This window comes from Pinus tabuliformis, chromosome 6 (genome assembly GCF_031772625.1).
Source record: "Pinus tabuliformis cultivar Carrire ecotype Pingquan chromosome 6, CPIR1, whole genome shotgun sequence".
Classification (NCBI taxonomy): domain Eukaryota; kingdom Viridiplantae; phylum Streptophyta; class Pinopsida; order Pinales; family Pinaceae; genus Pinus; species Pinus tabuliformis.
The window spans coordinates 173,818,641-173,831,406 of record NC_142292.1 but is presented as its reverse complement, the minus strand read 5'-3'; the positions used below and the strand labels follow the sequence as shown (position 1 = coordinate 173,831,406).

Genomic DNA, 12,766 nt, shown 5'->3' with positions numbered 1-12,766 from the left:
GGCTATTATTTTTGTAATCAACTTATAACTTGTATTACACAAAGAGATGGGCCTGAATCTGCTGAAATCGGTGGCGCCTTTGTCTTTCGGAATCAAGGCAAGGAAGGCCGAGTTGGTACTGCCTCCAATCTTGGTGCAGGTCTGAGATTTACGGATCATTCTCAGAAGGTATTTTTTAATTGTAGGCCAGCAAGTCAGGTAGAACCTTGCAGTGAACCCATCAGGGCCCGGGGATTTATCTAGATCCATGCAATCAAAAGCTTCTTTAATCTCATTCACACTAATTGGAGCAGTCAGCATAATATTGTCAGAATCTTGAACACAATGAGGAATAAGATCAATCGGATAGGCTTGAGAATCGATAGGAGGGTCTTCCGGGGTAGAGTAAAGATCTTTGAAGAAGGAGTGGGCTGCTCGCTTTATGCCTTCAGAATATTTAACCACAGTGTTTTGATAGTGAATTTCATTTACTGTTTTGAAGTGCTTGCATGCTTCAGCTTGCTTATGGAAGTAGCTTGTATTTTTGTCTCTGGCCTGTAACCAAAGATTTCTAGACTTTTGTCTCCAGAACTCTTCTTCATCCCTACTTTCTCTATGGAGATCTTTTTGCAGCTCTACTTCTTTTTGAAGAAGGATTTGAGTTACATCAGAATTCTCAATTGTTAATTGATGGCCTGCTAAACTGTCATGCATCTCCTTTCTTTTGGCGGTGGGCGTTTTCAACCCTTTAGCCCACTCCTTGAGCTCCCTTTTAAGTCTCCTCATTTTTTATTCCCACAAAAAGAAAGGGGATCCTTGAACTTGCCGGTTCCAGGCCTCGGAGACCACCTCCTAGAATCCTTCTTGATGAATCCATAGAGAACTGAATCTAAAGGGAATGGGGCCAAGATTTCCATCCAAGGAGAGCTCGAGCAGAATGGGTTTATGGTCAGAGGTGTAGTTCGGCAGAATTTTAGAGGTGGCCATTAGACCACAAGTCAAGAAGGAGGATTGGACTAGAAATCTGTCCAAATGAGCAGCAATGTGGTCGGGGCCTATCCCTTTGTTTGACCAGGTGAATTTCCCAGATGTGGGCTTGATATCCTCCAATTCCTAATCTAAAATGAGGTCTTCAACCCATTCTCTAGCTGGGTCCCTGACCAGTGAGCCCCCCTTTTTCTCTTCTGCAGCTAGCGTAACATTCAGATCACGTGCAATAATAATATTTTTTGGGTTGTGCAAGAAAAGATAGGACTAGAGCGAGTCCCAACAATTTTTTTTCTCAGATGGTAAGACCGGAGCATAAAGATTGAACATACTTACTTGGTGGCCAGATTCTTTATGGAGGAGCTTAGTGAGTAGCCAATGGGGGCAACATTCTTCGTGAATCAGATCATATTTGGAGCTGTCCCAAAAGGAGGCAATCCCTCCAGAGGTGCCTCTGGCGCTGACTGCTCTCCCTTGGCCTTTATGCTAGAATGCTTTGCTTGCTTGGAGGAGTAGAAGGTCCTCTAGTTTTGTCTCCTGGATGAGAAGGATTTCAGTCTAGTACATCCTTACAATGTCTTTCAAAGCTTCTTCTTTCAACCTGCTGCCTAACCCTCTACAATTCCAGGAGACGTATTTCATTATTTACTGGCTTGGAAGGTTGTGGCTCCTTTTGGAGCCTGACCATGCTTGCGCCTAGATGTGGTATTCATCATTCCTTTGAGAGTTTTCTGAGAGCCTTGGAGAACATCCAGATAAGTTTGTTCCTCTCTCTGTTTCTTCTTGGACTTTCGACCCCTGGCCGACTTGATAGGAGTGAGTTGCGAGCTGTCTGAATCTGAGACTCCATCTTCTGAATCTCCCTCAAAATCGGAGCCCAGACTGATGCGCTCCTCGTTTTCTTCTTTTTCCCCTTGTTCATCCTCTGTTGGAGGAAGATTTGACTTTGCCTCTGCTTCTTTCACTTTCTTCGACGGGTCTTCTGGTTCCTCTTGGGTTCCAATGGCATCTGTCTTTACCCCAGAGGAAGAACCCTCTTTTGGAACTTCTTTGGCTTTTGGTTTAGGCCAAGGCTTCACCAATGGCCCTGAATTTTTCTTCTCAGTTGGTTTTGGGACTGCCTTGCCCTTTTTTATTTCTTTCCATCCTTATTCGTCCACTTTGTCCCCGGTTGGAGCTTTTGGGAAATTTCGTTGGAAGTGTCCATGTTCGTGACAGGTTCTCATTTGAAAGGCAGTTGCTCGTAATCCAATTTTTGATAGTGATGCCATTCTCCGACTGTAAGTTTTACCGCTTCGGGCAGTCCAGCTCCCAGATCGACTTCCACATAGATTCTTGCTCATGTATATTGGCCCTTGTTATCTGCTTTGTCAATGAAATGGCCTAGGCCATTTCCAATCTTCTGCAAGGTGTGATAGCTCCAGCAATGGATCGGAAGATTGGGAAGCCGGACCCAGAATGGGACCTATTTAGGGGTATCGATTGAGGGATCGAAGTCGGGGTTCCACTTATTAAGATACAGACCCTGATTTCCCATAAAATACGGACCGTTTCTGAAAACCAAATCTCGATCTTCTTTGGAGGTGAATTGGAAAATGAAATACCCTCTTCCGACAACATAGCAGATCACATTGTTTTCCAGCTGGGGCCTCCAGTTGCGTTGGATCCAGTCATCTATTGTTTTTGTAGAGGGCCAGCATCCCATAAATTGTCCTACCAACCCTCTGTCAGCCAGGGCTAGGGCGATTTTCATCGGTTGGTCTTCTGGCAGGGCGATCTCAGGAATTTCCTCCAGTTTTTTAATGAATTTTGGGACTTCTGGAATCAAACGTTTCTTCGCTTTCTGCGAGAGAAATCTTCTGAATACTTCTTCTGAAGAGATTGGTGGGGTGGGAGAAGGCTCCCCACCCCCAGGCACACTCATGGCAGCGGCTACGCTCCTCTACGATCACAAAACCTAGATGTGGACGTTGTCCCCGCAGTGGCCAGAGGAGGGAGGCAGAGCCCGATTGCGGGGATGCTGGGAAGGATTGAGAGCCCAGCAGCAGGGGCTGCCAGGCAAGGGGCCTGCGGAGGGCCGTAGGGGCTCATGAAGAAGGGGCGCCGGAGCTCCAGTTCAAAACACGCGTGCAGATCACCATGAAACTCAGCGCTGCCCTCCATTTTCATTCGAAGTGAAATATCATATTAAACATAGGTTTGATCTAAAGTGGTCATTGTATTAAATATAAAGTTTTGTCTTAAAATATTTTTGTCTCAAAATGCTTTTGTCTTAAATACAAAGTTTTGTCTTAAAATAATTTTGTCTTAAATTGTTTTTGTCTTAAAATAATTTTGTCTTAAAATTTTTTTGTCTCAAAAAGCTTTTGTCTTAAATACAAAGTTTTGTCTTAAAATAATTTTGTCTTAAATTGTTTTTGTCTTAAAATAATTTTGTCTTAAACTATTTTTGTCTTAAATATAAAGTTTTGTATTAAAATTTTTGTCTCAAACTACTTTTGTCTTAAATATAAAGTTCTCTCAAAATATTTTCGTCTTAAATTATTTTTGTCTTAAATATAAAGTTTTGTCTTAAAATATTTTTGTCTCAAACTACTTTTGTCTTAAAATATTTTTGTCTTAAACTATTTTTGTCTTAAATATAAAGTTTTGTCTTAAAATATTTTTGTCTTAAATTTTATATTTAAGACAAATCAATTGATCTTAATTTTTAATGTAAAATAGCTAAAATAAAAAATGAGTTTTTGAGACAAAAGATTTCTTTTGTCTTAAAAAATGTCTCAAAATTGCCCTTGGTGTAGTCGTGTGCCAAGGCTCTTAAACTATGTAATAGCTTCTCTTGTAGTATTCTAATGAAATCCTTGCGGCTACAATTATGACAGAATTTTGTGTTTCTTGTATGTCTCTATAGTGTTTTCATAACTTGTTTCTACATATGTTCAAAGCAATTGTAGTAAGGTCTCTGTAAGGTAGATTAAGTCTTAATCTCTCTGTAATTCCCTGCAAAATCATAACCTTTAGAAAGAGATTAGCTTATTAGACTGTTTGTCCAAGATAAGTCCCCTTTGACTGATTTTTCTTTATATTTTTTAATAGCCATTAAAAGAGATTAGCTTATTAGACTATCTTAACGATATATATGAAATTACTTTAATATGAGTGATAGCGAGTGGAATATGACAATGGCAAGAGGCCGTCCAAGAAGAATGAATTCTATTGCTCGTTCAATATTTTGTACATGATCGTCGAATTGTGGAAAATTCCTGTGTCAGTGATGTTTATTACTTGATCTTTTGTTCAATTTTTTCTATAATCTATGTAGTTCTTGGTAATTTAGGCGGTGTATCAAAGCCGTTCCTGCAGTTTTGAGTAGACTACATTTTTAAAAGAAGGATGTTGTTCTCTTTGTGAGAATGGTGGACGACTTCTTCCTCTGAACAGTTGAATATTGATTAACATGAGAAATTTCATAATCCAAATTAACACTGATATGTATTTCCAAGTCTTTGTCAATCGTGTATCAAACGCAGCGTCAGATTTGAAATATTGAACTTTTATTTATATTATAATTAAACGCAGCGTCTGCTATTATAATTACCTCTCTCAGATAACAACATCGGGAGGTTGGTATATAAATACCACCTCAATTGAAGGAAGGAAAGAGCGAATAGTATTATGACAGCATCGGATCAAGATCATGAGGATGTGAACCTGCTTTGGATAATTTGGACGAGCTTGTCATCGATCTGGAAAGCTCTGGCGAGCACAGAGGCAGAAACAGGAGGAGAGGCTCCGAACAAGGCCGGCGCAACCTGCTGAGTTCCTGGATTCTGGCTGTTCAGTCCAGAGAAGGCCACTGCGTTGACAGAGCCAATGTTCTGTTGGAAATGCACAAGACCTCGAGGGAACACAAACACGTCTCCCTTCTCCAGCGTTGTGGAGAACAGAGTGTTGTTAGTGGTGATAAAGCCAACCAAGAGAGTACCCTCGATCACCACCAAGATTTCGGTGGCCCGCGGATGTGTGTGAGGAGGGTTGAGGCCGAGAGGAGCAGCGAAATCAAGGCGGACCAACGAAATTCCCAAGGTGTTTAAGCCTGGTAGCTGCGTTACAAAAGCTGGCGTTACAACGAATCCCAACTGGTTACTGGTATCTCCTGGTTTATCTAGGCCCCTCAACCGGAAGTCGTCTGCTGTGACCGTCATCGCATTCTTACATGGAAACCCGTTCACAATAACTGCACAATTCAAATCAAGCAAAATATATATAAATATAAAATGTCATTCACCCATGATCAGCTAGCAGACATTCGCAAACGCACAAGACATACATAATTACAACATGGAAACATTACCATTGCTTTGCATATCAGCAACGCAAATGTCTTGTAAAGGATCTGGATCACTTGCACGCACAATAACAATACTATTCGCGTATGATAAGATCACTAGAACTGCAACTGCTAACGCCGGAAAGGATTCCATGGCTGTAACTCGCTATTTTTCTTTTCTTCTATTCGAAAATAAATAGAGATGGACTGAATTTGATTATGAATGGAGAGCGTTGCTCCCTTTTATAACTATGGTAAATGACCCGGTGTTGCAGGTCCACCCACCGAATCCCCTCTGCCGCATACGACTGTGTCAGAGTTCTGGTTAGTTAGAGTGTAGAGTCTATAGTTATGTTTTGTGATATATATATATATATATATATATATATATATATATATATATATATATCTGTCGGGAGGATATGGTCAGTTGCGTATTTTCTTTCGACATTCAAAAATAGAAAATGTCTACCTTTATCTAATTTGTTTTAGATTGTCTTTTACAAATGAAAAAGTTTGGTTTCATATAACGTGTTTTACTTTTTCAAACTAAAAAAATTGTACAATGATCCGGAGTTTGTTTTGGATTGTCTTTTAAGAATGAAAAAGTCTGCTTTCCTATAACATGTTTTACTTTTTCAAACTAAAAAAATTGTACAGGGATCGGGAGTTTGATACAGTTTGGAAGTTAATATTTAATTACAAAAAATAATTAATTGACAATGGTGTTCAATATATATAGAGAGAGAGAAAGATTGTATTGCTTAACAAAATCAAAGTTTCAGTGCATAGTTCTACTATCTACTACCATTACTAGTATTTTTTAGAGCAATTCTAGGAGTTCTGCTATTCTATTTTCACATCATCAAGGCTAGGAAAAACATTATACCTATCATCCTATTTTTCCATAAGTTCTACTATCTACTACCATTACTAGTATTTTTTAGAGCAATTCTAGGAGTTCTGCTATTCTATTTTCACATCATCAAGGCTAGGAAAAACATTATACCTATCATCCTATTTTTCCATAAGAATACTTCCTATCAAGGTTTTCATTTTCGAATAAATATATAATGAAAAGATACTACTTTTTTCAGCGTGGCTAGTATCCAAATTCCACTGCCCACATTCCTCCACTAGCTCTGAATATGAGAAGAAGTTTCTTTCTCTAGCTGCCATGGTCTCAAGGTTCTCAAATTTACTCTGAATATCAAGAGGAACATACGAGTGAAATGACTCATCAACCTCTTGGGCTTACTGATGGGCTCGATTATGGCCCTGGGGGCCTCATCCTCCCCATCCTCCCCCTCTTCTCCTCATGCACTGACGTCGCATGGGGCTTGTCTCATAATGCAAATGAAAATCAAACTATGTTTGACCAAGATACATAACACCACGAACAAAGCCAACATTCAAGGACAACTAAACAAGATTTAAAAGATTTAGAGCTAATTTCTTATTATGTGCTTAATATTATTTATTTTGCAGAATATTAAGAGATTATTGAGTAAATTTTGAAGTTCTTTATAATGAGAGAATATAGGGACTTGCTTCGATGGACCAATAAATGAATAGGATATTATGAAATTATTGAACAAACTTTGGAGCTCCACTGTTGAGAAAATCTCAAGATTGAGAAAATCTAGGAATGTGTTCCTTGCTACAGGAGAAGCCAAAACTCAAAATTTAATGAAGATTCCTATTGTTGGGACCAGATCCACATTTTGAGGGATTTTCGAGGGGAAAGTTGTCTCCTTTCAAAGAGGATGCTTCCCCATCAACTTGTATAAGTACCAATTCATATATGCTATTAAATTAGTTGGTAATGATGTTGATCATATATGCTATTAAATTATTTTGAGTTGTTGACATGTTAGGCATTATCTTTTAAGATAGAGAAAAATCTAATTCTATGTAATATTTTTCACATTGTTATTTAAAAATGGGAAAAAGAAAACATACAATGCTTTCGGGTATAATAATATTTCTAAATTTTCATGTATATTTATATTATTTTTTATTTATACAATTTAATTATTTAATAGATGCTAAAAGGTTAATAAATCAGAGAAATTTTTTTCCTTATCTTGTTGGTGTGGGAGGGTTCAAGGGGAAGGGAATCAAGTGGGATGGGTAACTAGGGGGCATGGTGATGGAGGGGGGACGAGGAATATATATATATATATATATATATATATATTGATTTATCAAAGAGATTTTCCATGGGGCTTTCGATTGACGGTGAATGGGTGCACTGTTAAGATAGGTCACTGGTTCAAATCCCCCGTGGGTGCTTACCTACCAAAAAAGAAAAAGAATTATCAAAGAGATACAATAAGAATAATGCCTTTTGTAACACCCCCTAGTATCCCAACTAGGGCAATGCCACCGCTTCTGACTCTGATACCATAATCACAATATACAAACATATAAAATGACAAGATAGTAAAATAACATGATAGATAATCCATAAAACATGTAGATGACAAGTTTCAAGAACTTTTCTATGAAATTCGTTGACTAGCTATATGACTTAGACATACCATCCAACCATATACCATGTTACTCGTGCTCTCTTAGCTTTCAATCACCCTCGAGTTAGGGACATTACTCCATGATGGTATCACCTGCTAAAGCTAGGTACATATCCACAACCACATACAAATAAGGCCAAGGTACCAAACCATAACAACCTCTAACCAATAATCTCATATGCCCCATTTGCCCCGCACTCAATTAATGCACCCCCTTCTTTTCACTAACAGTCAATTGGGCGATACCACTACCTCCAGGGTGACCAAATTGGTCGACCATGTATTTCCGAGACCGTGTGGCTTCCAAGAGTTCCTACTACCCTTATGAGTCTCTAATTACCCTCCAGTCCCTCACATATAGACACTTGTCCCCACCTAGCCACATCCAATTGAATAGGAGAACCACCATTTTATAGGAATGCTACCCCTTACTTTTACATTTTTTAATGATATAGTATAATATTATAATGTATCAAAGCACTTTTATGATCATGGAGTCCTAGCCCCACATACACTTTTTGTACCTCGGTCTACAACCATGGTGGTATTATGTTAATCCCATTGTATTCACATAATATGCATACCAGGCTCACTGAACTTTTACCTCATAGTCTATGTAGGCTAATCACATGGGAACTCTGGTCTTACAATGTATCAATACAATGTCCCACTCGCCTAAAAAATTATACATAAGCAAGCACACAGGCCTCAATGGAACTTAGTGATGGGCTTTCCAATTCAGTGCAAAATAAAGCCCATCTAACCTTTCCTAGGCACATAAAGGCTATATTAAATCTCTCCTTTTACACTTAACAATGTTTTCTTAGCTTTTATAAGTTCTTAGGAAGGTTTAGAGATAATTGCTTATTATGTGCCTAATATTAATTAACTTGTAGAATATTGAGAGAATATTGAGCGAATTTTGAAGATATGTAGAATGAGAGAATTTCGGGACTTTCTTCGATGGAACAACAAATGAATAGGATATTATGAAATTATTGAACAAATTTTGTAGCTCCATTGATTGATAAAATCTAGGGATGTATTCCCTGCTACAAGAGAAATCAAAACTCAGTATTTAAAGAAGTTTCCTATTGTCGAGGACTAGATCCACATTTTGAGGGATTTTGGAGGGGAAAGATGCCTCCTTTCAAGGGGGATGCTTCCCCATCAAATTGTATAAGTATTAATTCAAATTAGCTCCTAGGGGCATGAAATTTTTGGCCTCGTAAAGAAAAATTGTTATTTAGCAATTCTACTTTCATTTATAGCAAGGATGTACTTGATTTGATCTGAGTAATGAAGTTTGGTTTCATTTCTAGCTTCTGAGACTTGGTTTCCCTCATAGGAATTTGAGTATCCTTGGGATTGGCCATCCTAGGAGCCTTAGGTCCTTACTATACAATTTATTTATCTTCTTTGCATTTCTTAGTCACTGACATATCTTATTATTGCATTTCGTATTTTTGCATTTAGTATTCATGTTTCATTTGTTGTAGGTTAAATTAGTTAAATGATTGAAATAATTTGATTTTTAGGTCATACATATAGTTAAAATTATGAATCATCCTTATAACAACTCTACAAAATCATATTCATCATTGAGTTACTTGGATTAGTTTACTAGTTAACAAAAAAAAATAAGAAAATAACATTCTACTTATTGCTGTTGGGTTGCAAGGTCTATCTGAACCTCAGGAGGAGCAAGAGCAGGTGACTCCACAAAATGAAGGTTTGGATCCCTATAAAAATAACCCATTATAGAATCAACGCAAATTTTTTAATATAACATTCATGTTAGGGAGCATCAGAAACTAGATTAAAGGCTCACCCTGAGAGCTTCCGTGCCAAGTACAGGAATGGCTTCTCAAAGTTGTAGTTACTTTTTGCAGATATCTCATAGTACTGAAGATTCTTCTTTCTATGAAAAGTAACTTGCTTAGCTTTCACTTGCCTATTCTTCACATAAACCTTGTTTCCACAAAGAACAATAGGAATGTTCTCACACACCCTGAAATTCACAAAGATATTTAGCTAATCGGTTCAGGCAGTTGTGCCACCACACAATTAAGGAACCTTCATTTCTACTTAGAGATCCAACCCCTCTGCAAAAGAGATACCTGCAAAGATCTTTGTGCCACGTTGGGACATTCTTGTAAGTCAATCGTGCAGTAATATCAAACATGATAACTTCACATTGCCCATGAATACTGCAACAAACAAAATCCCAATCAATAAATAAGAAGGAAACAAATAAATAGAAGTGGAAAAACATGGAACCCTCGCTAATTCAATCAGGAAAATGCCAACAGAAATAGGAAAAGCAAACCAGTATTGATCAAAACAACCAATAACAGAGTCTGTTTATAAATTCAAAATTAAACTAAATTAAAATTCAAATAAATATAAGTGGAAAAATATAGAACCCTCGCCAATTCAACAAGGAAAATGCCAACAGAAGAAGGAAAAGCAAATCAGTATTGATCAAAACAACCAATAACACAGTCTGTCTATAAATTCAAAATTAAATTAAATTAAAATTCAAAATAAAGAGACATAAACTAGTAAAATAGAGTGCTGATAAAAAGGAACCAAAAAAGGGCTCATAGTTGCTCCATTTTCATTGATATTGAGGTTAAAAGGTGTTGCTACTGAGCCCACACTATGTACATATCAACACGGGAATATAGAATTGATAAGTCAAAAGTTCTCTTGGGATCGATCCAAGTTTAAATCCATGTAGGACCTTTTTAAACAAAAAGTTGAAAAGGCATCCCAAAAGCTCAAGTGTACGGTGCTCCAATCAATAGGTGTTTACTACACCTATAGAGGATGACAAAAAACACTACTTTCGTAAAGTCCCAAGAGACCTGATTTCAAGTGAAAATCAAAATCAGTTTGGAAAAATACAGAAATGGGAAAATAATCAAACTAATTATTGACGTACCTTAACCACATTTTTTCATTAAACCTTACTTGACTGAGCTATAAAGTTGGGTCAGCATTTCATCCTTGGCTTTCTCAACTTGACAAAGCACCACAGCTTGCAAATCATCAAATCATCAATTCAAGTATCATGGACTGAATAAACACTGAGATTCTGTATGGTTGTATTGTGTGCTCATCCACATGGATGTCTTACTTTGGGAACATTTACAACAAGACTATTCAGAACAGCTTCCACATAATCACGAACTTCTTGAGCCATCATTCGGAGCTCCTCCTCCGGATCTACAGGCCTTCTTACCATGGTTTCCTGGATTATAAACAAGAAAATCAAACTGAGGTTGAATATTAAGTTGGGAAATAATTTTTCTATTCTCATCGTTGTATATGGTCATGGTCTCCTAGGCTAAAATGTGTATTGATTCTTAAATTATTTAATAGCAAACATTTTGATTATGTACATGTGAAACTTATGATGGAGCTTTATGTGCTTCATTGCCTATATGCAAGTGTTTAAATACAAGCTATAGTTGTTCACGATTATACTTTGGGTTACATAAAGTAGTCTTGGCTTTTGGCCAGCTAAATATTGCCTACCCTCTACCTTATAACTATTTAAGTTTTAGCAGTGGAAATAGTTTGTCTTGAAGATCGAAGAAAACTCAAAGGATGTTAGTCCTAGCTGAAAGCAAAGACTAGCAAGCTATTTTCATTTTCTGCTACATAGTTCTCTACCAGAGAAACCAAATTTTTTGGTTACCTGTAATTATTCATAAGTTGAGCAATTGTCGAACAACACAATGCCTACTTATTTGCAATATAATTATCCAACAGAAAATAATGTGACTAGCATGCATTTGAATGCAGTTTACTAATTTTTTAACCTTAAACAGACATGTGAGTACTCGATAGTAAATCAAGACAATTCCATATAACATAATGTAATTCAGTTAATGAAGGCTTCCCACCAGATCCTGCCATCATTATGTTAGTGGCTATAATATATACAATGTACAGTTGAGGAGGAACTTCTAGTTATGGATATATAACAGTGAACTCAACTTAGCTTGCATTTTATTTGTCTCAAACAACCTATGAAAGGGTTGTTGTAGTATAAAGGGTGCATCTTTATCCAATGCTTTAATTATCTTTGCAGGTTGACATTGTAATGGGCCAAAGGTTTATGACTCTATCTTCCAGCAAGAATTGGCAAGCAAATGAATTTCACCAATGGCTCCAACATAGAACCAAATTTGAGGAATGGCAGACTAGTGCCTTTCTTGCTAGGAATATCCTAAGAATGGTCCCTTCATGTAGGGGATTTCCCAGCGACATCCAATGAGCCGTTCCCACAAAACTGGAGATGCATCAAATGATATTTGTGGCATTCCTGTTCTCATCCCCATTCCATAGAAAATAGGTAAAAAACATAGGAGAACAGGGATGCCTCAAATATCATTTGAGAATCAAAGTCTATAGAAGGATGTCTCTAGAGGGGCTCAGTACTCTGTTACATTGTTACATTCCAAGGATATGTAATTATTTAGCTTCAGCTTCAGAAGGCTTATTGTAGTGTAACTGTCAGGTAATTTGTCAGAATTACGCCCAAGTTTTACTACTTCAAATGGGAGTCAGAAGTTTGGATTTAAGATGCTACCTTAGCTTTGATAAGCATTCCATCTCCCAGTTTTACTATAGTTAAAGAACAATCTGTAGACTGTTGAATGGAAACAACTTTAGCATTAAATATGATCATTCCTAGAGCCAATTCTTTTGCAAGGGTATCCAGAAGCATACTCCTTTGCACCCATCGAATTTCATGATTTCCGCTGATAGACAGGAAAAGTACTTAGTATTACAAAGCATGCGAAAAAAAAGATGACCAAAATAGTTAATGGGATAGAAAGTACATCATGTCACAAATCATAGCATATCTATTTCATGTCCTGTAAAAACTTCTAAACTCAACCACTGAGATAAAATAATGAAA

General features: G+C 37.3%; 1 protein-coding gene across 1 annotated transcript; it reads right to left on the bottom strand.

Annotated features, from left to right (window-relative positions):
- Window positions 1-4,661: 4,661 nt before the first annotated feature.
- On the bottom strand, window positions 4,662-5,450 carry LOC149257977 (germin-like protein 8-2). Its single transcript, XM_089394260.1, has 2 exons — window positions 5,321-5,450; window positions 4,662-5,203 (listed from the first exon to the last, which is right to left on the bottom strand). The coding sequence occupies exons 1-2, from the start codon at window positions 5,448-5,450 to the stop codon at window positions 4,662-4,664; spliced, it is 672 nt and encodes a 223-aa protein (XP_089250386.1).
- Between the last annotated feature and the right edge of the window lie 7,316 nt (window positions 5,451-12,766).

What these genes read in the sequence shown, in the direction of transcription:
- LOC149257977 (XM_089394260.1), bottom strand. Translation starts at nt 5,450, where the DNA reads ATGGAATCCTTTCCGGCGTTAGCAGTTGCAGTTCTAGTGATCTTATCA. An exon ending in TGCTGATATGCAAAGCAATG is followed by an intron (nt 5,204 to 5,320) that starts GTAATGTTTCCA and finishes TGAATTGTGCAG; the next exon opens with TTATTGTGAACGGGTTTCCA.